The 26,029-nt window shown below is 43.9% G+C and overlaps 2 protein-coding genes across 4 annotated transcripts in view; both read right to left on the bottom strand.

Annotated features, from left to right (window-relative positions):
* Window positions 1–2,433, bottom strand: part of ATXN10 (ataxin 10) — a 64,472-nt gene extending 62,039 nt beyond the window's left edge. For all 3 annotated transcript variants that reach the window (XR_014548634.1, XR_014548635.1, XM_083615816.1), the window contains exon 1: window positions 2,232–2,433. Coding sequence is in view for 1 of the 3 variants with exons in the window: in XM_083615816.1 (XP_083471942.1) it covers window positions 2,232–2,401 (170 nt within the window). In the remaining 2 variants the exon portion in view is untranslated. The remainder of the gene's footprint in view (window positions 1–2,231) is intronic.
* A 16,460-nt stretch (window positions 2,434–18,893) lies between these two features.
* FBLN1 (fibulin 1) overlaps window positions 18,894–26,029 on the bottom strand; it is a 56,603-nt gene continuing 49,467 nt past the window's right edge. Inside the window, exon 17 of the mRNA XM_083615629.1 lies at window positions 18,894–20,938. Within this exon, the coding sequence (XP_083471755.1) occupies window positions 20,799–20,938 (140 nt within the window). The 3' untranslated portion in view covers window positions 18,894–20,798. The remainder of the gene's footprint in view (window positions 20,939–26,029) is intronic.

The following is a 26,029-nucleotide window of genomic DNA, read 5'->3' as shown; positions in this document are numbered from 1 at the left end:
CCTAGCAGTTCGAAAGCACGTCAAAGTGCAAGTAGATAAATAGGTACCGCTCCGGCAGGAAGGTAAACGGCGTTTCCGTGCGCTGCTCTGGTTTGCCAGAAGCGGCTTATTCATGCTGGCCACATGACCCAGAAGCTGTACGCCGGCTCCCTTGGCCAATAAAGCAAGATGAGCGCCGCAACCCCAGAGTCAGCCACGACTGGACCTAATGGTCAGGGGTCCCTTTACCTTTACCTTTACCCATGAACTCAGGTATTTTCTCCAGCCTCTACAAGCTTCATAAAATTGTGAAGAGAATTCATAAAAATTGCGAGTTATTCTAAATTCTGAACTTAAGTTCCCAGGGCAAGTCAAAAGGTGAATTATTCTGTTTGTTTATTACACCCACTTTTCAAGTTAAGTAGAGCTTCTAGGCAGTATCCCATCAGGCTTTGACTACACCCAGACCTGCTTAGCTTCACCAAGGTGGCTGCATCGCTTGCCTTAGGATATGATGAAACCATCTTGCTGAAACACAGCAGCTCTGGGGACGATGGATGCCTGAACTGGAATATAAGGAGCTGACTTCAGACCACTGATCCAGCTAGCTCAGGATTACCCAAGGGAAGACAGGAACTCTCCAACGTTTCAGAGAGGAATTTTTCTTAGCACTACCTGGAGATAACAGGACTGAAGTTCCATGCAGAACTGGCTCTATCACTGAGCTACATTCCTTCCTGTGGAGCCACAGAATGAAGACAAGATGTGAAATTTTAAAAGATTAAGCCAGGACTGATGTGTACTTCAGTATTTCCCACAGACTTATTTTCCTAAAGTGGAACTGCAGACACACCTCCTTGCATGGCACAGCCCAGGGGCAAAGCTTCTGTTCTGCATGCAGAAGGTCCCAGGTTCAGCCTCCAGGCAGGGCTGGCAGAGCCACTGCCGCTCCGTGTAGCCAGTCCGCCTCAGTGTAAGGACACTTCCATGGCTCCCAGTATCCAAAGACCTGGGCAGGCATGTGCAAATGGGCTAGCAGTTTTATTACCATGTCTTTTATTTTTCCCCCTGGTCCTCTCCCTTGCCCCTTCCTATAAATTCTAATTGTTATTAATACAAAATACATGTTAGTTATGGTCATTACATGTTACTATGCATCATTTCATATCCGTAATAATTGTAATAATTTTGATAGATACACTTTGACATAATTTTGCTAATACACTCAGAAACATTTAACTCTGTGTTTCTTGCTGCTTTATTTTTAATTTTATGTAAATGTTGCATGTCATACACTTTAATGTTAAACGCTTTACAATATGAGAATGAATAAAAACTATGTTACCAAAAAAGAAAAAGCTTGGAGTCAAAGAACTGGTTCTTAGTATGCTTCTTCTTAAACTGTCTGAACTAGGGTGAGGAATGTACACGGAACCTGCAAGATGCTGAAAAGCAGCATCTTCTACATAAGATTTGTAGCTTTGTTATTATAATAATAAAGCTATATCGTATTATTACTTTTCACTGTAAAGAAATTCAGATATATTTTTAAATACATGGTTCTGTATGTTTTCTGATATTTTATGCATTGTGATTTTTATTAATTACAGTTTAGTAATTGTTTATTGCAATTCCCAAGTGGAAACTGTTTATTATTTGCTGATATTTAATTTTAATATTTGCCATTATATTCTAATCGACTATTGAATATTGCTTTATTTGATATAAGTTACTTATTTTAAAGTTATTGTGACTTTTCTGTATTGGATCTGATTGTTATTATTAATGTTTGACGTTTTATTATGTTTTCATACGTGTTGGAACCGGCCCAGAGCGGCTGAATGCAGCCAGATGGGTGGGGTATAACTAATCATATTAGTGCTACTGTTGTTGTTATTAGTAGCGGTAGCAGTAGTAGTATTTATACCCCACCAAGCAACTTCCGCCTACAAAAAGCCACAGCATCCAGCCGAGCGAAGAGAAGCAGCATGAACTTTGGACGCCTTGTATTTCTAGACAGACAGAGATATAAGCCCAACTGCAGGGAGAAACGGGGGACTTGAAGGTTCTGGAGGCTTCCTTACAAAATCGCCAAGAAGAATTAGAGGAGGAGGAAGCGAGCCCCCCCCACGCCTGCTTCGTCCCGTCCCTCCTCCGAGACGCAGGCAAAACCACACCCGCCCCAGCAGGAAGACACGCGGCAGCGCGTCCACACGTGACGGAGCCCGGCCCCAGCCCCCCGCGGCCCTCACCTGCCCGCCGGGTCGCGAAAGAGGGCCGCGATCTGCCCCACGGTTGCCAGGCGACCGGGCGCCGCGGCCTGCTCCTCCTGCTCGGCGCTCCCCGTCAGCCGCGCGGCCAGGGCGGCCAGCAGCGCCGCTGCTGCTGCTTCTTCCCCGGGCGGCGCCTCCGAAGACGCCATGGCCGCCCGGCTCGAGGCCTCGCTCCGCCCCGCCGCCGCCGCCGCTCCAGGCAGGCCTGGGCCTGAGCCGCTCGCCCTCCGCGGCCTCGCCAGGGAGGAATCCCCGCCCTTTCCTGCCTGCTTCTCGCGGGAGGCGGGGGCCTCGTGGCCTCGCTTCCCAGCCAGCGCAGCTTTTGATTCCACACGCGCGACGCGGCTCCCACTCGCGCCCAAGGAGAAGGGGGCGCAGCTCCTGCGCCAGTCCTCCTGCTCCCGACCTTCCGCAGGAGACTCTCCCGAAGGGGCAGGAGGGAGCCCAGCTCGCCACTTCCCTGGCAAGGGAGGAAGACGAGTTCCTCTCAAAGTTAGCCCTTCTTCCATAGCTGCTCCTGAGGAAAAACAGGAATTCAAGAGTTTGAACGCCAAGAAGGTTTTTAAAATGTATTCTGTGTTTTTACATGTAACCAGTTTATATTTCCTTCTGTGGCTGTTCTCCTATGACAGGGTGTGCTTATTTTAATTTGCACATGTATTTCCACCCAACTATGAAAACTATTTACTGTAAGATATCATAAATACTAATATCAATCTGATTCTTCCTATGCTCAGGGAGCTTCACCATCCCTATGAGCTATGGGCTGTCTTGCTGAAATCTAAGGTTTGTAGGTGCACAAAAAATATATATTTTGAAACCAGGTGCCATGGGGTTGAAAACCCTTGTAAGTTCCCTCTAACAACTCAGGGTAATGGAGTACAGTATTGGCTACAGGTGGGGGGAGGACACTGCCTATAGGTAGAGGATGGGCTTGAATGCAGAGGCCAAAGAGAAGGACACACATACCTTGAAAGAACCATCTCCTTCTGCATAGGTGACTGTGGTTCACACTGAGAAACTGAGGGATGGAAGGCCAGGCTGCCCATGAACATCAATGGATAAATTAAACAATTCAAGCACAAGTGTTCATTGTGCACTCTTAAAACACCCTTGAGCACATATGTGCCCGCCCTACCCCACCCTCTTTTTTAAACCCCAGAAAAGAGTCCATTAAAGACTGAGCATCCTCATCATGAAATACTGGCTTGAAAGGGCAAAAATCCAGGGGGAAGCTGAATTGGAAGAGTGGCTGGGAGCCTCCACACGACAGCTTTTTGTTGCAGGGCCCTACTTGTCAGGGGCAGCATGAGACAAAATGGGAGTGTGCCCCCCTCCCAAACCTTGCCTACCTGAGTCTTGCAGCAGCGGTGACTTCCAGTGAGATCTGTCAGAGCTCTCACAAGGTCTCACATGAAACCACAGCCACACAATGCCAGCAGGCCCATGTTGCCCCTTGGGATTCTGCCGCCCATGGCAGCTGTTTGAGTTTGCCACTTGTTTCTTTTCTGTTTGAAAACTGATGTAGCCTTAAATTTGCTAAGTATGTCAATATGGCATTTGTCCAAAAGTGTTTTACTATTAAGCCGCCTTAATTACTGGAAATACATCATCCTGATGTGTGAGGACTGCTAATGGCAGGAGGAGCTTTGTGCTCCCACCCTGGCCTTTTAGATGTGTGGAGCTTTGTGGGTTTTGTAGCCGCTACCTTACAGGGCAGCCTAGAGGAGCATAGCTTAATGGCAGAGAACATACTTGGGATGAGGAAGGTGCCAAGTTCCATCCCAGGCAAAATGGTTTCGGGTAGCAGGGCTGGAAAAGGTGAGTGTCAGGGACCATCTTGGGCCGGGGGAGCAGCGGTGTGGCTCACTATAAGGCAGTTCCCCATGTACAGCTATGAGGTTGTACTGCCGATTCTTATGCATAGCTCTGCCCACCCACACCTCTCTAGTGTGTTACATTCTACACATTTCACAACTGCTGCCGCTCCCGCACCCAAGCTGAAAATAACTTTGCTGCTTCAACTTGAATCCATGATGACTTCATCACTGGATTTTCACATATGCATGCCTCGCCCTGCTCTTTTTCCATCTTCTTTCCCTCAAACCCTTCCACATCGTAAATGCCCTCCCCACTCGTTCCATAAAATTAAATTCAGTCATATTTTATTAACACAAGAAGACATTCAGGTGTTGCCAAGGTGTAAACAAGACCAAAAGCTCATGTTGCTGTCAAAGACCGATAAGGATCAAACATTGGCCCAGGATGGGACTTTGCTGCATTTAATCCCCATACATGCCAGCTTGATGCAAGAGTACATCTTCACAATGGAGATAGGGTTTCACTTCCATTAGGGAACCGTCTACACAATAAAATGTATTTGAAAACTAGTCCATCTGTACTTTATAGTGGATCACGCCCAGAAGTTGACAGCAGCCCCATTCCTCCTTCCCAGTGCACTCTTACCAAAACACACACAAACAGTTCTTTTTGTGGCATGGCTTTAAAAAGAGGAGTTGCCGTGAGACGCAGAGTTATTGTGGGATTTGATGTGTTGTGAGTATGAAAAGAATGGGATTGCTGCTGCATGGATGTAGGATGTGCGGTTTCTCTGCAGTGGGAAATAAGGGGAGAAAATTTGTGGACTGTGGTTACTGTCTGGATCAGATCATGAGTGGGACGCAGAAGATAATTAAAAGGACAATCTTGCTCTTTTAGTAAATGAAGGTTGTACACAAAACTAGATGCCAAGCAAGTGAGGGAAAGGGTGCTGAGCAAAGGAGACAGGGAGAAGAAAGTAGGCTAGGCTGCTTTTCTAGGACACAAGATCGCAATGGGGTGGGCGAGTGGGAGGCAGGCATTTTTGAATGCTAGCTTCACTCCCATATCTATCAGCCTCACCTTCAGAGCCCTCCAGATGTTGTGGACTTCCATCAGCTCTAGTCAGGTTTGCCCCCAACCCTGTTTCTCATCATCATATATGGTAAGAGGAATATCCAAGGCTCCACATAGCATCATAGAGTTGGAAGGGACCCTCAGGATCATCTAGTCCAACCTCCTGCGATGCAGGAATATTTCACCCAACATGGGGCTCAAACCCACAGCCCTGAGATTAAGAGCCTCATGCTCTACCAACTGAGTGATCCCTCTGTTGGACACATTCCTGTGTCCAAAACCATACCATCCATGCACAAGCAGGAAATATCAGCAGGGGGAATCCCCCCCCCAAGAATATGCTGATGGATCTTAAAAGAGCATGTTAAATTGGGTAACGTGGCCATTATATTTTGTGTTAACCATGAGTAGGCAAACTAAGGCCCGGGGGCCAGGTCTGGCCCAATCACCTTCTAAATCTGGCCCACGGATGGTCAGCATGTTTTTACATGAGTAGAATGTGTGCTTTTATTTAAAATTCATCTCTGGGTTATTTGTGGGGCACAGGAACTCCTTTTTTCTTTCTTTTTTCAAAATATAGTCTGGCCCCCCACAAGGTCTGAGGGACAATGGACTGGCCCCCTGCTGAAAAAGTTTGCTGGCTCCTGGCGTAAACCAAAGGAAATGGAAAATGCAGGATTATATGATCACCCTACCTAGAAATCTAAGATGCAGTGTAGGCTTCATTCCTGAAGAAAGGAGTGCCCAGAAAACAGGACTCCATTATAAATCATGTTTTTAAGTGCAGATGGCAAAGATGCATAGCTGTTGCCTTAGGGAATCTGTCTAATTTGTCAGCTAAAATTTACTCTCTTGATAGAAAACTAGCCCATTCATGCTGCTTGAAGCTAATTACTCATTGAAAGAATCTGTTCAGGGAACTGGCAAATATATCCTGTAGGATTGTGGAGCTTTTACATGAGGGAGGTCAGAATTATCCCCTCTGAAACATGGATTCTCTCTCCATGTGAATTGGTCAGAGCACATCCCAGCAATGTTAAAACATCTTCCCATCTATTTCTGGGCACACTTCAAGTTATGTTTTTAACCATAAAACCCTGTACAGTTTAGGACCTGCCCCCACAAACCTGTCTGATTGTTGAGGTTTTCCTCTTTGGGCCCTCCTGCCACCCGAGGAGGAGCACATAGTGGCCAAGCAGCAGGTCTTCTTGGTTGTAGCGGTAAGTCTTTGTTGCTGAGGAGGTTCAGACCTTCTCAGATGCTGAATTATCCAATCTTCTAAAATCAGCTGGCAGTACCCTGGTTGTGAAATGCTCACCTCACACCTCAGGGGGAAAAAACATTTGGTTTGTTCTGGACTGCCAGCTGCCAGCTTTTAGTGGCTAATGCTGCCAGTGTGGTGTTAGTAATTAGAGTTAGACTAGGACTGGGGATACCAAGGTCCCTTTAGGTCTTTTCTTCATAGAGCTGTGGTATTTTTACACGATTGTCCTCATCCCGCTATTTTTTAAGGATCTATTGTCTTTTATATTTTAAGCAGGACAGACAAACCACCCGCCAACAGTCAGATTTAAGATTCATTTAGTCCATTACCAATACCATGTCAATAACTTCACCTGAATTTAATGAAAGGGATAAGAGTTGGGTGTCATCAGCATATCAACAACACCTCACTCCAACTTCCAGGTTGATCTTGATCAGTGTTTCTTGTGAACGATCTAGAATCATAGAATTGTAGAGTTGGAAGGGACCCTGCGGATCATCTAGTCCAACCCCCTGCAATGCAGGGCTATACAGCTGTCCCATACGGGATCAAACCTGCAACCTTGGGGTTATCAGCACCACACTCTAACCAACTGAGTTAGAGGGCAGGCAGAGTTGTAGGGAAATGGTTCTTATTGTTAAGACTGTTCATGATAATGTTGAGAGTTTGCATTGCCTTGCTGTTTACTGAAATGGTGTTATGGAACTTTTAAATAAGTCACTAGACATAGCTAATATGTGAATAAGTAGAGACAAAACAACAAAGGATTTGGTGGAATAAAACTCAAAAGGAAGAAGTTGTATTTTCCACTATTTGATGGCGCTCTCATAGTAACTTTAGTACATTTCCTGCCTCACCTCATTCACAAATGATTCTAACAGCTCTAACAAAAGACAATCATGGTCCATGTGAATATATCTTTGATCTTCAACATGCACCACATACAAATTGTTAAGATTCAAGTTATCTGTTATTTACCAACAGTATTTAGAAATCACGAGAGGGTTGTATGCAGTGCAATCCTATATGAACTTGCTGAGAAGTAAGTCTATTGAGTTGAACAGGGCTTACTCTCCAGTAAGTATGTGCTTAACATAGTAGCCTTAAGAACTTCTTTCCAAGTACACATTATGCTTTTAAAGATCTAATAACCACATTTAATGTCAGAAGAATGCAAATTCTCTGCATTTTCTATTTCATTATTATCTACCCAAATCTTTTACTTTGACCTGGTGCTTGATACACTGCCTTTTTTCTTTTTCTTTTCTTTTTTGGTAAAAGCTTAGCATTTTCAACCCTCGTCTCAATCATCAATTCTTTACCTTATTGAATCAGAAACCGTTTTTGTAGCTTAAAACACATACACACTATGATCAGTAACTTAACATTTCAAAAGAAGTGTAATATGGGAAGAAAGACAACAGTGTTTATTTAAAGTCAGTGTTAAGTGTTTGCTTTTAAATCAAATAATACCATATGTAATATCAAATAAAGAGGAAGTATGGTACCTAAATCACTCTAGCAAAGTTTAAAAAATAGTAATATGAATTAATGATTGACCCAAGGTTTATTCATCTGTTTGCTTTGGTATTCATAAAAATGCATCGTTACCTTAGTAACTCCAACTTCATACAGATTTTAGTCTATCCTTGATCTAAAGTGCACCCTCTTAAAGAAAGGCATACAGTTTCTCTTGAGAACACTTTTCCTTGTTTTCTTTGTTTGTGAAGGAAGAAATAATGAATTGGCTTCTCTTTAATGGACCATTTTTGATCTTTTCCTCCCCCCCCCCTTGAACAATATCTAACTTCCAACACTTGCTTTCTGGATGCTTCAGAAAACTCTAGAATGGCATCCGTGGCTCTGGGGCTTTTTCCTAGATAAGTGGGTGTCGGATTGCAGCCCTAGTGTCTTACAGACAATTTTTGTGAAGCTAGAAAAAATGATTGCTGTTTGTACTCCACTCTCTTAAGAGATTTGTTTTTTATTTCCACTACTTTGTACTTTATGTACACACGAAAATGAGTAGAAAATGCGCCTTTCTTGTTTAGAAACAGCACAGAACACAATGTTGTCCAATAAACCTACTGGCACCAGTTTGAAGGGGAAGGAGTCAGTGCCGCCTTCTGCCCTGTTCCTGGGTCCTGTTGGCGATCCACTTCTCTTGTCTGTTGAAGCCTGGGAATGTTAATAATTTCTGCCTAACAGCAAGTGTGGAGGAAAGGGTCTTGGGAAGTAACAGGCAGCTTCTTCCATTACTGTGTGAAGATGCAGTTCGTGAAGATACAGGTGGGCTCTCCAGATCAATTCCTGGACCAAGAACCATTCGCCATACATGAGCTAGTGCTCCTAGCTAAAATGTAAATGCATTTGGCTTCTGAACTCCATTATCAATAGAAGACCAAGTTATGTAAATTTTACATTCAGCCGGGTTGGTTACAGGTTATGATTTTACAACACATTTGCTCCTGACATGAGGTAAAGTGCTCATTGCCCTTTAATGGTATAATACACATGAGCAGTTTGCCAAGTGGTTATATACACCCTGGCTTACAGAGGCACATATGAGGCAAGGTGCGGCAACTGCCTCAGGCGTCAGGATCCACGGGGGCAGCAGATCCAGCCTCCAAGAAATGCATGTTCACTGCCCAGGTGGCAGCAACAACAGAGGTCTGATCTGCCGCCTTCTTGGCAGCCCTCCCAGAGCCCCTTCTAAGAGGGGGTGAATAGGAGGTGAATAGGGTGAATAAGAGGTGCTGCTGGTCTCCCCCTCCTTGCTCCCAATGTAGATCTTTATCCCCCCCCCATTCCTGATGCAGATCTTCACTCACCCCTTCTTCCCTAGCAGGAAGAGAGGGCCATTCTGTTTTTCACCTCAGGTGCCAAAAGATATTGTGCCAGCTCTGGAACGCACACTAGATCCTCCCCAAGAGAAGGTGGAGAGTATGAAGAACACTGGGGAACTGTGCCGTCCATTCCCAAAATGCTGTTTCCTTTTTCCCCCGCCCCTGGATTCAATACTTTTAGTTTTATTGGAGGGAGAGGGAAATCTGATCGCATAATTTACTTTTACTTTGGCTTTCCTATATTTCCAATCCAATATCAATTACTACCCAGTAGTGTATCTGAAACTGGTTTTTGGTGCAGCTGTGGGGATGGGAAAATCAATTACTAACTGTTTCTAGGAATTCCAAAACTGTCAGACTAGAAAGTCTCCAAATTTTGCAAAGGCTTGAAAATTTGCTGCTGTGTGGCATTATTAGAAAGATCGGTGCAAATCTGGCAGCATACCATGACTCTTATCAAAATTACAAAGTTTCTATCTTCAGTGATTGCTCTTTGGGTTGATGATTATCTCCGCTTGGTTTAAAAGCTGTACAGCAAACGTGTTAAATGGGGGAGGGTGAACCTTAGGGAGAGGCTGAAATCTACTCCTCTAGCTCCACCTCTTGGAGAGACCAAAATCAGGAAAAAGTTAAAACAGCCAAGTCTCTACTGTAGCGGTACCTCATTATCCTTACAAGTAACAAAATAGCGCACAAGCTGTGGATGGTGGATAAGTTTGGGTAACCCCCCGAAGATAACAGCGAGAGTGAAAATCTTCCAGCACAAGAAGTTAAACCAACAATCCATTCCAAACACTATAATGAATGCTGTAGGTATCCAAGGAAGTGTTTTGAGTCATCTTTTTCCATTCAGTAAACTCAAATCTGGTGTATTTTGCTGGTTCCCTGACTGCTCTCTCCTTTTTCCTTCACCATAAGGAAAGACAGCCCAACCATTATTAGAGTTTCTGCACCTTTGCTGTGTCTGTTAGCCCCATTTCTAAAATAATAGTCAATAATATGCAGATAAAATAAGCAACATGAAAAAAACTGAGAATGCATAACTAAGTCTGGGACTACTTGCTGAAATGAAAAATAGTTTTAGCAGTATAGCGAGGAGTTTGTTTAATGGTCAGATTTGCACCATTGTTTAGAAAATGCATAAATAGGAATCAGTAGGAAATTATTTAAATCGATAGCTTAAATGAACATCTCTCTCTTTTTGCTGATATGGAACTCTACTGAAGAGCCCCCAGAAGCTTGATTTAGTGTGACTCACAGCAGCCAGCTTGCTCAATGGAGTTTGCGGATTGGGGAGAGGAAACTTCCCTGCTGAAACAGCTGCCCCGGCTTCTCTTCCTTTTCAGAAGACTACTATTGTTAAACACTGGAAATTTGTTGGAAGCTGGTTCAACTGCCTTCTGATTTTGATTGTGGGTTTAACCTCTGCTGTTTATAGGTTTTCGTAGGAAAGGCAGGGTGAAAATAAACAATAAAATAAATAAATAAATCCCAGAAGAATACCCACAAATCACAAAGCCAGCCTAACCCTACTTTAAAAAAAAAAAGTTGGCAGGGTGCTTTTATGCATTGGAGACCTTGGTTTCATTGGTGGGGCAGTGTTGCCTATGGCCTTTCTACTCACATTTCCCTTGTAACTTTCTGAGTAAGAGTTGTTTTGTGCAACAGTCTCATCTTTGTTCAGTCCCACTACCTTGTTGCTCTTTATTAGCCTCTAATCCCTGTCACAGTTTCACCTTTGCAATGATGAGGTCACAGCTCACGTTGATTGGGAAAGGAAGCGCTGGTGATAGCTGCTGACAGAAAGCTGATAAAGCTGGTTTTTTAGCAGCAATACATTCTCACTTGCAGGACTAATCTTTGTGCTAGAAACCAGCTTTTGCAGGTCACTCTTTTGACATTGGCTGCAGATATTTTCCCATGCTTAATCTTCCTTTGGAGTATTCGTATACACCTCAGTCCTTGCACAGAAGTGCCTTCTTGGGGCTCAAAACAACCCCACGTCATTTTGGAGCAGATAAGCAAAACACTACCAAACAAACTAGTGGTTTCTGAAAACTTACTAGCTAGTTGAGGGTTGGAGAGACATTTGCTTTTAAATGTGAACCTAATTCACCCTTTCAGAAGCAAGAGGGGAAAATGGCTATACATTTGGAAAGGGATCCTAATCTTCCCTTCTTTGCACTCAGTTTATTGTACCTTTTGTACAACAGCAATTCCACTACTCATGAATACCAGCATAACTGGGATAGTCTTGAAATTTTTTTACCATGCTGTATTTTTATCAGTGCACCCATGTATTTGTGCAGCAGCACTACGTATTGATGCACCGGCATATATGAAAAAAGTGCTTTTTTTGGAGTGTTTCATTAGTGCATTGCAACCACACTAATGCAACCCAGAGTGGCTAGGGAAACCTAGCCAGATACGTGTGGTATAGATAATAAAATTATTATTATTATTATTATTAGGTAAAAGGTAAAGGTAAAGGACCCGTGGATGGTTAAGTCCAGTCCAAGGCGATTATTGGGTTGTGGCACTCATCTCGCTTTCAGGCCAAGGGAGTTGGCGTTTGCCCACAGACAGCTTTCTGGGTCATGTGACCAGCATGATTAATTGCTTCTGGCGCAACAGAACACCATGACAGAAACCAGAGCACACAGAAACGCTTGTTTACCTTCCCACCACAGCAGTACCTATTTATCTACTTACACAGACGTGCTTTCAAACTGCTAGGTTGGCAGGAGCTAGGACAGAGCAACGGGAGCTCACCCTGTTAAGGGGATTTGAACCACCGACCTGCCGATCAGCAAGCCCAAGAGGCTCGGTGGTTTAGACCACAGTGCCACCCTCATCCCATTACTACTACTACTACTTACAGATCAGTAAAACACTGCACAAACACTAATGCTTGTCATTCAAGCTACAGCAGCTGAAATGTCTTCTTCTATGGAGCTATTAAACCATGGGCAAGATACCACATCTGAAGGCAGAATAGGTCACCTGACGTCTGGTGATTGGCAGGTGGGCAGCTCTGTCCACCTGTCAATCTTAGCCTCTGAGGAGTGGGGGAGATAAACCATAATCTAGTTCTAGGCCAAAGTCAGGAAGGATTGTCCAAAATGATCCACCAACTTGTGCAATTAGTGGGAGACCTGAAAGAAAGAATACATGTTACTATACAGGCCAATACATCAGTCACCATTTGCCATTAATCTAGATAACTCAAACACACTCTGCAAATCCTTGTTTTTCCATCCCCCAAATAGGTTTGCTTTTCTTTCCATCTATGGCCTCTCCATAGTTGAACAGTACATTCCTGCCTATTGGTTTCTAATAAACAACTGTAACTAGGGGTGGTGATACAGTATGAGTCATTATTGGCCAATGTTGCAAATGCCTCAGGGCCCCCAAAATATAAAATGATGATGACAGTTTGTTGGTGCTGAAAGGATAAATTGGCAGTGATTACTTTGCAGTCCGTGACAGTACTAAAGTACTGATTAATGGTTCTGCTGTGTAGGTGGGTTATACCTTGAAACCTTGCAGTTAAGGTTTACCTGGAGTTTCACTCCCAGAACCTCCATTAGTTAAAACATTTGGAGGAGTTAATTTACTCATGGTCATAGTTGATTGATGGATTGCTGTCCCCCAACATCTCTCTTTTTTCTTCTGGCTCTAGATTTTATTGGTTTATAACTTGTGGTCGCCACTTTGAGTGTTAGTCTAGGCAGCATAAATATGAGACAGAAATGTTTTTAACAGTAATAGTTTGGCACCTTCGGGAGGGGTGGAATATGGATGGGGGACCAACACAGGTTGAGATTCCTGCATTGCAGTGAGTTGAACTAGGTGACTCAACTCTATGATTCTATATTGAAATAATAACGATAATAAATTTGAAGAAGTCCAGACATGCCCCATGGGAGGTGTGCAGTGTGCATGGATCATGAAACTAGGCTGTACTTGTTTTGTGCATACTTTGCTGCACATGAACTTATTTGTGGTACATGCAGAAGAGTGTCGTTTATATGTGGAATTCACTTTCCTCATTCCAAAACAATTTGGCAGGATCTTTATGACTCTCCTTGGTTTGTCTATTATTGTTGCTTTTAAACCTTGAGATTAAGCCTTGCCCCTCATTTCCCCCTCCTCTCTGTCGGAAAATTGTCCATCTTTTCTTTATTTGCTTTCTCATCTGGAGCATCATTTCTTGAATACTTTCACCTTTGGGCCAAGGCTGAGCTGCTGGTTTCTGCCCTTTCAGTGCCATTGTTTCTGCGCACTAGGTTTCTTCCTTCACTGATATTTAACATTTCACTGTAAGCATTTGGAGCATCAAGTGGAAAGGAATAATTATTGTAAGTTCCATTGTCATCTTTACCTGAACAAAAATTATGCACATTCAGTGAAAGACACTGTAGATTTGGAGGGCTTATCAAATATTCAGGGCCAGCATTTCGCCACATAGGAATGGCAAAACATTCCATTCTAATTTCTAAATGCTACACAGCTGGCAACAGTTAAGACACCATCTAATACTTTCTGGTTAGCCTTCCTTAAAGCACATATCGGTAATTTCCAAAGCCTAAACTGCAGTTATGGAGTTATGAAGATATCCATTACACTGATGCCTTTTTATCATTATTTCTGCTTCTGCCCCCAAACTCTGGCAGTCACAAAACAATTCAACTGCAATATGTAATTTGAAGTCACCCCTTATCCGAGGACAGGGTGGTCTTTCAGATAAGCCCTGAGGTCAGTGATAGGGCGGGGAAATCTACCAATTGTTCCACATTTGACCAATGGAGTATGATGAGTCTCTGAGATCATATGTCTTGAGTCATAGCTCATAGGCTGGATCAATGAATGAAAGGGTGAGGAACACATTTGTCTACAGTACATAAGTAGCAGTGTTGTCATTCACAAAAAGAAACATCCCAAGCCAGGACGCCCAGCTGTGGGACACCAGCAACTATCAGGGCATCTGCAGCATTGATTAAACTGAAAGACCTTTTCTGGTAGATGAAGGAACACAGCCATGATAAGTTAATACTCTTTGTCAGGAGTGCGTGCAGGAGCCAGGCCCTGTGACCAGTAGGGCTTTGCAGAACTGGGGCCTTCCTGAGTTTGTTCTGGAGAGGCAAGGCACGGCTGCACAGGTGAGGCCGCTTGGTAACTCACTGCACTTGGTGGCAAGAGCTGGGAAGGGATATAAGGTCAGCATTTCCCTGTGGCTCTTTGCCACAGCAACACGTTTCCTGACTTGCTTCTTGCTTCCTGATCCTCGGACCTCGGCTTTGTGACTCCTTGCTTCTCGACCCTCGGACCCTTGACTTCGTTACTCCCTGCTTCCTGTCCCTTTGATCCCTGGCTTCTGGACTCTCGTTCCTGCTCCCACCCTGCCATCTTGCCCCCGGTCCTGACGTCCTCAGCTGGGACTTTGATCGCCCGTAGACCGGACCGTGACACCCTTAATCTTTGGAGGCCAAACGGGGGGGGGGGGGGGGGGCTTCACAGAGCTGGATTCAAATCTGAAGGCCACAATCTCAGATAGACTAAGATTAGGTATATCCTGTGTTGTTTGTAGCTCTTGGGGCCTTCAGAAGTACAAAAGAAAGAGGAATCCAGAAGAGGTGTTCCCACAGAGCTGGGTTAACCACTAAGCAAAATAAGGGAGGGGGGAGGTGCCACAAAAAAAATTAATTGCCAGATTTTTAACATTAATTGTCACAAATTGCTCAGCTGAGTGTTCATTTTCTCAACTGAAGTACAGTCATACTTTGGAAGTCAAACGGAATCCGTTCTGAAAGTCTGTTTGACTTCCAAAACGTTCAGAAACCAAAGTACGGCTTCCAATTGGCTGCAGGAAGCTGTGCCGGACATTCGGTTTCCAAAAATCGATCGAAAATCACTTCTGGGTTTCAATCATTCAGGAGCCGATTTGTTTGGGAGCCAAGACATTTGAGATCCAGGGTACAACTGTATATTAAAAATCCCAACAGAACAACCATGTAACAAGGCAGGCTGAATGCCTCATCCCTACTAAATATAGAAACAAATGTGTTATGTAAGATTCGTTTTGAGGATCCGATGAAAGACTTTGCAGTTTAAAAAGCAGGATATAAATAAATCTAAATTAATAATAAATAATATTACTTATAAGTATGATATGAAAGATGTGATATGAAGATTCATATAGAGACAAGATTGATAAGAGAGATCTGTGTGAGAGACAGAATAGAGTGCTTTTTCTCAGGCTGAGAATGATGGGAGCCTGTCCCAGGTAGGAGCTGGGAAGATGTGGAAGATTAAGACAGAAGGTTGATAGAATATAAAATTTTGGGTTTGGGGGGCTGTTTCTCCCCTCCCTCTTTCCTTTCCCCCCTTTTTCTTCTTTTTAGATACTAGCTTTGTTTTATTTTTGTTATCCAAATATAAATAAAGTGGAAGTATAGGAAAATAAACATTATTTTCCATCTTACTGAAGGTTTTTTTTTATTTCAAAAAATAAAATTTGATTTTATGGTTTATTAATGTTTATATTTTGAATTAGATATATATGGGGGCACCAACATCTTTTAAGTGCTTAGAGGTTTTAATCTGGCCTTGGGAACTTCAGCCGGCTTAAGAAAGGCTAAGGTGTCCATCTGAGAAATTTTCTAGCACAGCCCAGTTTGTGCCTTGTGCAGAAGGCTTAAAGGAATGAGGAGCAAATTCTCACCTTTACAACCTCAGTGCCCATTCAATAAAGGCTGTGTGTGTGTGTGTGTGTGTGTGAGAGAGAGAGAGAGAGAGAGAGAGAGACACCAGGATCAGAACCACGAATGCAAGTTAATCATTTTCTGCTTAACTACCACACACTAAATGTCACAAAGTGGGCAACGAATGTGTTAAGAAACAAAGCATCCCAAAGTGGGCAGCTGCTGAAGATGCTCCTTTTCTGTGGCGCCATTTGGCACATGAGGGGATGAGGCTTTGTGCTCACATAGAGATTGCTGGAGGCTTTGTCCTCAGATAAGGTTCCCCCTCAGTTTCACACAAACACACCTGTGGGGCTAGAACTTGCATGCCTCTGGATCCTGGCAGCTAGAGCGCTCATGTGCTTCCTCTGGTCCTACCTTTAACCACTGACCTTTCACCCATCCCTTACCCAGTGGTTTCCTGATACTATGAAGATAAAAGTCATTGCCAAGCTATGCAGTACCCCAATACGTCTCTGAAAGGTCGCTGATGGGGTAACTTCCTCACAATATGGAATAAGATCGGAATGAATTTTCTGGGGTCTTTTTAAAACTAAATCTCCTACAGATCATTTCTCTGTCCCCTAACAAAATTAAAAGAGTGGTGAGCTGTAGCCAATTTGTAGAGATGAGTTGTTGAAAAGAGCCAAAGGTATCTAGAATCATAGAATCTTAGAGTTGGAAGGGACCCGGGGGTCATGCAGTCCAGCCCCTGCAATGCAAGAATAGAGGGGGGGCCCTGTGTGTTGAGATTCCTGCACTGCAGGGAGTTGGACTACAATGGGAGGCCCCATTAGCTAAAGTGGTGCTTCAGGTTAAGAACAGTTTCAGGTTAAGAACAGACCTCCGGAACGAATTAAGTACTTAACCCGAGGTACCACTATATTCCTCTTCCAGTTATGGCCCTACAGATGTCTTCATGCTTATGTCTGTCCTCTTATGGCCCCTAGCTGGAACAGGGTTGTGACATTATAGTCATCTTGCACTAGGTGCATTAGTGCATTGCCTATTTCTGCTTTATGCTGTGGCATCCAGTAGTTCGGGTTGTGCTACTGTGGTGCCTTCATTTAAAGGAGGCCTGACCAACAGAGAATTTTGACAGAACAATATAGAGCATCATGTTAACAGAAAAACAAGCTGAAATTGCAGTGACCAAAATAGTGGGTTAAATGCCATGGAGAAATTCATGGATACGAGTTCCCCCATTAGACCCACTCAAATTACTGGCATTTATAAATAACAACTACAAATAATCTTATTATATCTTTGGGGAATTTGCCATTACTGTACTTTAAATCAAAGATGGACTTAAAACAGATGAATATTTTACCCTTCTAAGCATTTTTAAATAATCTAATTTACTTTCTGGCACAATACATGGGCACAAGCAAGTACAGTAAATGTTTAAAAATTTAGATCAGCCTATCTTCTTAGGACATCAGAACAAAACTGCTTGTAACTGTAAAATAATATTTTTAAAAGTATGTTACTTCCCAGGAACATGCTGTTTTCAAGGCCCTTTTCCATTATGTATTATTTGGTTAGAAAAGAAGGAAGTGGGAGAGGATGGTGTACATTACGGTAATTGATTGGGAGTGATCCCAAAATGTTACAAATCTCTATCCTAATTAAGTAAATACACATATTAAAATAAATAAGTCAGCATGTAAACTGCAATTAAGAAATGCTAATGGAACAAGATACTGGGGGGGGGGGGAGAGAGACCTCTCTAGGATCTCAGGAATAAGGTTTTCCAAGTCCTGTTAATTAAAAATAAGCACAGCCCTTCTGCTATACATTAAACTGTTCATTTGCTTTTGAATATTTTTTTAATTTAAATAAAATCTAAAGAAATAGTAGATCTAGGTTAATACGTATCTCAAGTAGCTGGGAATTATCTTCATTTGGTTCACCGGTGACCTGAGCATAGGATGTATTTTCTTTTTTATATATAAAAAAAGCTGGCTACTGTAGAAGCAAGCATTGCCTTGAAATTCTGGCACGTGTGAACATGAGCTTCAGGAACCCCAGAAATTCCATGCAAGCAGATAATGCTCTGTACACTTCAATCTAGCAAGCAATGCTCTGTATGTACACCCTCACTGTCCCAGCATGGTCATAAGATATACTTCTAGCTTCAGTGTCCTCTAAAGCTTTTATAAGAAAGATGCGGCTTGCTCACTTGCAAGACTCTCCTCACAAGATTGGTTTGCTTGGAGGGGCAGCCTTGGGGGGGGGGTGTTTGTTCCCAACGACCAGAGGTGGTACCATCTTGGCGACGGAATGGAGGTCAGCCCAGCTGGCTCCTCCTACTCTAGCTGTCCAGCCTCCCCTGTTGCTAGGGGATATTTCCACTCCACAAAATGGGCAGAACGGGGAACAGTGGAACTGCCTCCCCTTCTCTAGTATCTACAGGAAAAGAAGTAGGGTCCCCATCCTCCCTCTCAGGCTGCTCCCTGCCAAGGACATTCTCTGCACTAGTACCAGTATTTTTCAAACTTGGGCCCTCAGCTGTTGTTGAACTACAACTCCCATCATCCTTGACTACTGGACTTGCTAGCTAGGGATGATGGGATTTGTAGTCTAACAACAGCTAAGGGCCCAAGTTTGAGAAACACTGCTCTGCACCTACTTCTCCACATCTGCCTGGTCAGACCAATAGACCATGGATGGATGGCAATCTTCAGAGGTTCCACTAATGAGTCTTAACACTAACTTCCATTTTAATTCTCCCCCTCACTTCTGTTTCTCTCTCCCTCTCTCTCTCTCTCTCTCTCTCTCTCACACACACACACACACATACCCCTTAACTCTTGACTGCTTATTCCTTATAATGCACATTGTGAATATTCAGTTATATTGTCAAAATTAAGGGAACTTGGATGAACAACTGTTAAAAAAAGAAAAAGTTTATTTTCCTAAAAACGATACATGGTTGAGAGAAACTATAGATACAAACAACACTCATTTATTGAGTTTCATTACATTACTGGGTCATACTTCAGTATGATACATAAGAAGCCTCATACACGATTGCTCCAACCCAGCAAGAAGCCCTCCTGTGTGCATAATGGTGGCCTAAATCCATGCTCACCTGAGCCCTAGTGGGAGGACTCTTTGGGATGTGCCTCAATGTGATGTCCACCCACATCTGGAGCAACCAGCTGTTCTGCAGCCCATCACTGCAACTGAATTGGGCCCTTCACCATGACTAATTTTAAAAATAATTTTAGCTTCTAAAACACCAATCCCAATCTAGTATGTATCCACAATAGGTACGTACTGTTTCTATGTACATATCTCTGCTGCTGGATCATGGCATAAAGGTTTCGAATTACTTGGTTCCACTGCACTGTTGATTTCATTCTAGTTTGTCACCAAAGAAATGGGGATCTCAAAAGCCACTAAAAGTAGTTTAGTCTACAGGATGGGAGTCAGAACCTGCCATCCCTGGACAGCGGTCAGGGCCCCCCACTCTGGAAGGGCCCCCTCCTTTTCTAGCCTAAGAGGTGTAACTCTAGAGTAGTATCTGGGATCTGCAATGCCTTGAGTTGTTAATGCCTTTGGGGATCTTGCAGATTAAGGAGTACCAAATTCACACATTTCCCCCTTCAGTTCTAAACCTTCATGATGCACAGCTAAAAGAAGATGGAGAAAAGGCCTGCAGCCCTACCTTAGGCAAGCTCAAAAAAGATTATTGCTTGTTCCTGTTGCACTTTCTTCTTCTTCTTCTTCTTCTTCTTCTTCTTCTTCTTCTTCTTCTTCTTCTTTTTTTGCTTTAAGCAGCAGGCTCTCATATCACAGACTGCTTTTGAAACTCTCCTCTGTTTAAAAAGCAGACTGCATTGTGACATGAGAGGTTGCTGTTTGGGGGGAAACCCAAAGTGCCATTTGGAGTTTGGATCCAAGACAATGAATCATGAGCACATCCTTCTCTTAGCAGCTGATTTCACATCAGGTTAAGTGACATTTTCCCCAATACTGGGGTCATTTAGCCCCTCAATACCTTGGCATATACAGTGTTTATTTTTCTACCATTTACTTTAGTTGGGGCCTACCTGATGCTAATGCCTTTTAATGAAACTTTCAGATAAAAAAACCCCAAAATACACACCTATTTTGAAGCACTAGAGAACTCCACCCACCCACCCCCCACTCATTGCAAGAGAATATATGTGGAATATGTGTGGTGGGGGGTCATTTTTGAGGTCAGTTATGCCCAGTGCTATTTTCCTAAAAGAAGAGGTGCCAGAACTCACAAAAAGCACCTCCCTTGTTCTCTTATAACGGCATTGGTGCCAGAACTGAGCTGAACAAAAGCCCTGGTTATGCCCCAAATTCATCAGAGGTGATTTCTGGATTTTTACAATGAAAAAAATTAATTTGATAGCCAGGCAAGGCATTCAAGAAGGTGGAAGTAGGGAGGGTGAGGGCAGGCAAGGCTCTGATCCTGCAAAATCTTGCATGCAGCACCCTGACTAAAAGACCTCAGCAAAACAGAATTTAAAACCCCATAGAAGGACAGGGAGCTGGACACACTATTTATTTGTATATACAATCCAGCTAGATCAGACTCAAAGGTTATTGCTCCATCCTACTTCTATTTTAGATAGTTTGCTATTGGTCCTTTAATTAAACTATAAACCAGAAATGTTACTTGAAAAGAAAGCTATTTGGTCTCACTCCCAACCCCTGTCTCACCCCTCCCTGACCCAAAAGGTGTGCATAACATTTCTATGAGTTTGTGGTAGAGTTTCACTTGGGAGCTCTCCTGCTTCCACCCAGGTGGTGAGGCGGATCAGAACCAGTACTCCGAAACAAAGATGTGCACGTTGACAACGTTGCGGTGTGAGACAACCCCTCCAATGACGTAGTTCATCTCCAGCTTCAAGGTAGCATGGAAGGGGCCAATGATGGGTTTCACCTGGCGAACCACACCTGTGGGTTGAGGAGGAGGAAGAAGAATTAGTGCCACAAATACAACTGGGCTCAGCTCTGCCATACTGAGTAATGACCTTAGTCCTTCTGGTCAGGTCATTTCCCACAGGGGATGTGGCTATTCCATTCTGTGGCCTTTGGGTTATGGAGTGTCACAAGCTTCCAGCCTATCTCCCAGGCTGTGCAACAGGCCATAGTCATCATGCATGCCCTGGTCGCAGAATTATAGAAGAGTAGTGTTGGGAGGGACCACCAAGGGTCATCTAGTCCAATCCCCTGCAGTGCAGGAACCCCTTCAGGTTAGATTCCTGTAATATTCTGTACAAAAACCTACCTTTGGAGGCAAGTTTGAAAACTTCAGTTTGCCTACAATGCGACTACCAGGCTGTTGACAGGAAGAATGGGGCCTTCAGGAGAGGTGCTCTGCTGTTTTAGCAGTCTGTTTCAGAGGACTGGCTTTTATTTTAAAGTAATTTGGGACCAGAGGATCTTAAGCACTGCTCCCAACCACATGAAATGACACAGTTATGAAGATCAATTCATTGATGCCCTGCTCCAGGTGGTGAAGACAAGAAGCTGTGGCAGCAAGGAAGTTTAGAAGACACTATGGAGAAAAATGCCACCATGAATGTAGTTTCTAAAGAGAAGGGTGGACTGAATATGCTGCAAACAAAGAGCCATTTGCAGATGTGTTCACAATGCCTCTGAGAACACCTGGGAGGTGGCTTCTCGCCCTTCACACCCCAGGCTAAAACCTTCCTCTTCCATGGTGCCTTTGGGCGAGCTTTGCTGGTCCTCATCTCCAGCAGAATAAGGCCTAAGTAGATGTAGCTGCAGGAGCAGGGGACCTTCTGAAGAGCATGGTTAGTTCCTTTCCTGACTCTCCTGGTGGCAGACTTTTGGCTGTAGGCTAATCAGGGCAGAGGCCTCTTTTGCACTTCACTTTGTTTTGTTTGCTTTGTAAAGCGCCATGCAGTAAATCAATATATAAATAATGGAAATAACAATGAAAAAGCATTAACATTTAAAATTTTCCCCTTTATATACTACATACATGGTGTTTCAGAATAACCAAATTAACCAAATCCAGAAACGTGTCTATCTCATGGAAGCTGAACACAAAGTGAGCGGCTCAGAGGTTGAGAAAGTATTAAAGACACTGTTTTTGTTTTTTTCTTAAGCACATAGGGACATTGATGGGCTCTGTTTTCTTCCTTATACAAAAAGGTTTGCTCTCCACTACCACAAGTGATGAAAAGTTCCACGGACAGTGTAGCAGAAGATTTTTGTTTGCTTGTAATGCCCTCAAACCATTTCCCTCTTGGCTCCAGAGTATGTCACTTTCTCAAACTTGGGTGGCATTTCTAGCTATCAATAAATCTTTAAACATTTATTATGAAAACTGTAGTGAATCTGAAAGATGCATTAATGGTACTCAACTCTTAAAGGTAAAGGGACCCCTGACCATTAGGTCCAGTTGGGGATGACTCTGGGGTTGCGGCGCTCATCTTGCTTTATTGGCAGAGGGAGCTGACATACTATTGGCCAGCGAACCAGAGCAGCGCACGGAAACGCCGTTTACCTTCCCACTGGAGCAGAGAGATATTGGAGTGGGAAAGCTCTTACCTCACCCACTTGTTGCACATTTCAAGGTTTGTGTTTTTCAAGGCCAGCCCTCCCATGAGGCAGATTGAAGCACCTCCCTCAGGCAGCAGAATCTCAATGGAGCACACACCCCCAACAGGCCCCCATCCGCCATCACTGGAGAAGCAGCAGCAGGTTCTGGCAAGATCTTGCAAGAGCCCCGCAAAATCTCATGAGATCCTAAAGAGCTCTTGCGAGATCTCACAGGACTCTGCACAAGATTTTGCTGCTGCTGTCTTTTCTCACATCTCACTTTTCTGGCAGTGGCATGGGTGCCTCTTCCCCCCCCACACACACACAAGGGGGGAGCCCTACTTCCAGAACCTGGAAGCCACCTCTGCACAGTCCTGGTAAGCACGCCATGGTGGGGGCACCTTACCATTTGATCTCAGGTGCCAAAACAGGATAGGCCACCCCTGGTGCCTTCCTCTGTAGAAAATATACTGTTCACAATGGAAACAAGCAACTAAACTTGGAAAAAGACTGTAGCTTCAGAGAAGCTTTGATTGCCACAATGAACACCAATGTTCCTTTCCTTTCATTGTTAAGTTGGGATAAACAGATTTTTGAAATAATTTAAGAAGAAAACCCCCCACAAAATCCATTTACCAGAAGCTGCAACAGGGGGTTGCAGGTGCTGTCTTACTGATTGTTGAGTTTAATAATAAAAAGAAATTTAAATATTGTTTGTAAGCTGCCCAGTGGATATTTATTGCTGGCTGGTCATATATATTGTTCGGTGACTATTTTATATATAGTTGCATATAATCTGCCTTTCAAACTGCTTTCTGCTATGAAAACCCCCAATACTAACAGGGCTCTGGCCTGTGGTTGCCTGACAGCATCTTCTGCTTCTCTCCCTGCAGTCTGCTGCCCTCCGCCATGAACAGAACACATGGCTGACTGTCTCCTACACTGTCAGTTTCTGAAAGTGCAAAATACAGAATAAGGAAGGGTCACATATTCAAAACCCCTGCTGAGCTGAACATTTTGGTATAGAATTGCTTCTTTCAGTTATTAGAATCCAACAGTGGCATTTAATTTGGAAGGAAACGTACAGTTTAAGGAAGGATTATTTGATATGTGTCCCATTTAGATCTTAGTTGAGGTCATGTTTCAAAAGTGGAGAGCTCGGCAGCGTGTATGGCATTCCAGAAGCAGTCTCCTACCAATTCCCTAAGAACACATTGGCTTAGGATCTGATGGGAGAGATAAACGTTTGCTTATGCCAGCTGTCAGCACCCTTTTTTCTGAATGCCGTGATGACCTTAGAGTTTTGTCCTACTTAAATACTGACTAATATCTTCAGCATGCTGAGAAATAGCAGACTTTTCACCACATTCATTTTGCTTGCCATATTCCATAAACACACCTCTCTTTTTAAGCATCCTTCCCCCCCCCCCCAGTCCCTAAAATGTTACACATAAGATTCATTTCCTTGGACGGATTCCCCTCTCTTATAAAATTGACTGGTATTGGCAGGAACTGAGATGGGGGTGGAGGATTAGGGAATCTCCCTGGAATACAGCCCTGGCTATGGAAGCGCGTTCTCTCTTTGGCATTAGCTTCTAACCTATGACACGTGAATCCATAGGATGCAATCATTTAATCCAGACAATTTCTTTCTCACTCTGCATATACCCTGGTCAGTAGGCAAGGTTGGATCCCTCCTTGATCCAGTCAGAGATGAAGCAGCCATGGCTTCTCCTGTCTATTCCTCCTCTGCTCTTGTTACCCTATTATCCTCTCCTGCCTGACATCTTGCTTATTGCAATATTCAGGATACTGGAGTGGAGGCGGGTCAAGCTGGAAGAGACATGGCTGCCTAGCATACATTTTGGATGCAGATTTGGAGTCCTAGTAGAATAGCAACTCATTTTTCGTCAGGGCTTTGTTTGAAACTACACAAAGGCTGAAAGGTCAGCAAAAATCAGATCACCCCCCCCCAAAAAAAACCCCACCACTAGTATGAACTGGGAAATGGAATATATATCAAATAATCTTTCCTTAAACTCTACATGTCTTTCTAAATTAAATGCCACTGTTGGATTCCAATAACTGAAAGAAGCAACTCTGTACCAAAATGTTCAGCTCAGCAGAGATTTTGAAGATGTGAACCTCTGTTATAGCATCAACACTGGGGACAAGTTAAAGAGGTTAAAGAGTCCTGGTAGCCCACTGGCAGCCAGTGCAATACTCTGCCAATTGGGGTCATGCAATGCCACCTTGCTGCCCCAAGCAGCAAATGGGCAGTGTCCTTGTAGCGCTCTTCAAGAGAAGTCCAATGTGGAGGGCATCTCAGAAATACAACCGGGAAGTTCTCAGAGACTGGATTACTGTAGCCAAGCTACCTCCATCTAAATCTGAAACTGGGCATAGGCCCTCCTCCCAGTGAGGCCACATGGACTTCCAGTGACAAGATTGGTCTCTTTATCAAGGCCCAATTCAAGGTACATAATGACTTGAAGAGCTTAGACCCAAAGTACTTTATGTGGTGGCGTCTCTCACCTGTCAACCCAGGTTCTCAGATCTGATGGGGAGCCCTGTAGGGCATTCTCAGGGGCAGCACCGTCTGCAGAATTCCCTCCCTGTACAGATCTGGTGGCCCCAAACTGATTTTCATTCAAGTGACAGCTAAAAACCTATTTATTTGCACAGGCCTTCAGATCATAGAGTGGCCTTACTGAAGGGGGGGACCTCTGGCCTAATGGAGCCCCTCAGGCCTCCTCATTTGGCCCATAAGGCCATTTTTGGCCCATACCACACCCCAGCTGACCTTCACCTGATCACTGGGTCTTGCAAAGCCTCTTGCAAAGTGCTCCACAAGACCCAAGTATCAGCTGGCACTTGGTTCTTTCAAAGCATTTTGCAAGCTGCACATTTCCCCACATAGTTTGATTTCAAACCATAGAGGTGAAAAAGGGTCACCGGACATCACCGTCAGGTGATTGATAGTTGGATAACCCCACCCTTCTCTGAGTTTTGACCCACAGCGATAGGGGAGACAATTTGCTTCCACACCCCTGTCCTATTGAGCCAACTGCAGCACTGATTACTTTATGCCTTTGATTACTGTGTTGTGTGGGGCTGTATTACATACCCCTCAACTGTCCTGTTTTAAGGGGGACATCCGGGAATCACAGAAGCCAATCCCAGCTTCTGTTTGCATCCTGGGATTTCCCGTTTTTTGTTGTGGTGCAAGCCAGCAGGGTCTCACCAGAGCTCCGGTGCATCCGACTGCTGAGCGCCAGAAAGCCTTTCATTCCGGCACTCTGACACTTGGCAAAGGTCCAGTGCCAAAGGTCCAGTGCTTGGGCACAACCCTGCTGATGAGCACTGAAGTCCCATTTTGGGGGGGTGAAAATGTTGGGTTTTTGTTGCGATTTTCAGCACCGTTTTAACTGTTGTGTTTTATGGGTAGCTAGCCATCCTGGGAGCGGGGGAAAT

This window comes from Podarcis filfolensis (genome assembly GCF_964270895.1).
Source record: "Podarcis filfolensis genome assembly, chromosome: 5".
NCBI classification, from domain to species: Eukaryota; Metazoa; Chordata; class Lepidosauria; order Squamata; family Lacertidae; genus Podarcis; species Podarcis filfolensis.
Note: the sequence above shows the minus strand (reverse complement) of the source record. Positions and strands in the feature narration are given on the sequence as shown.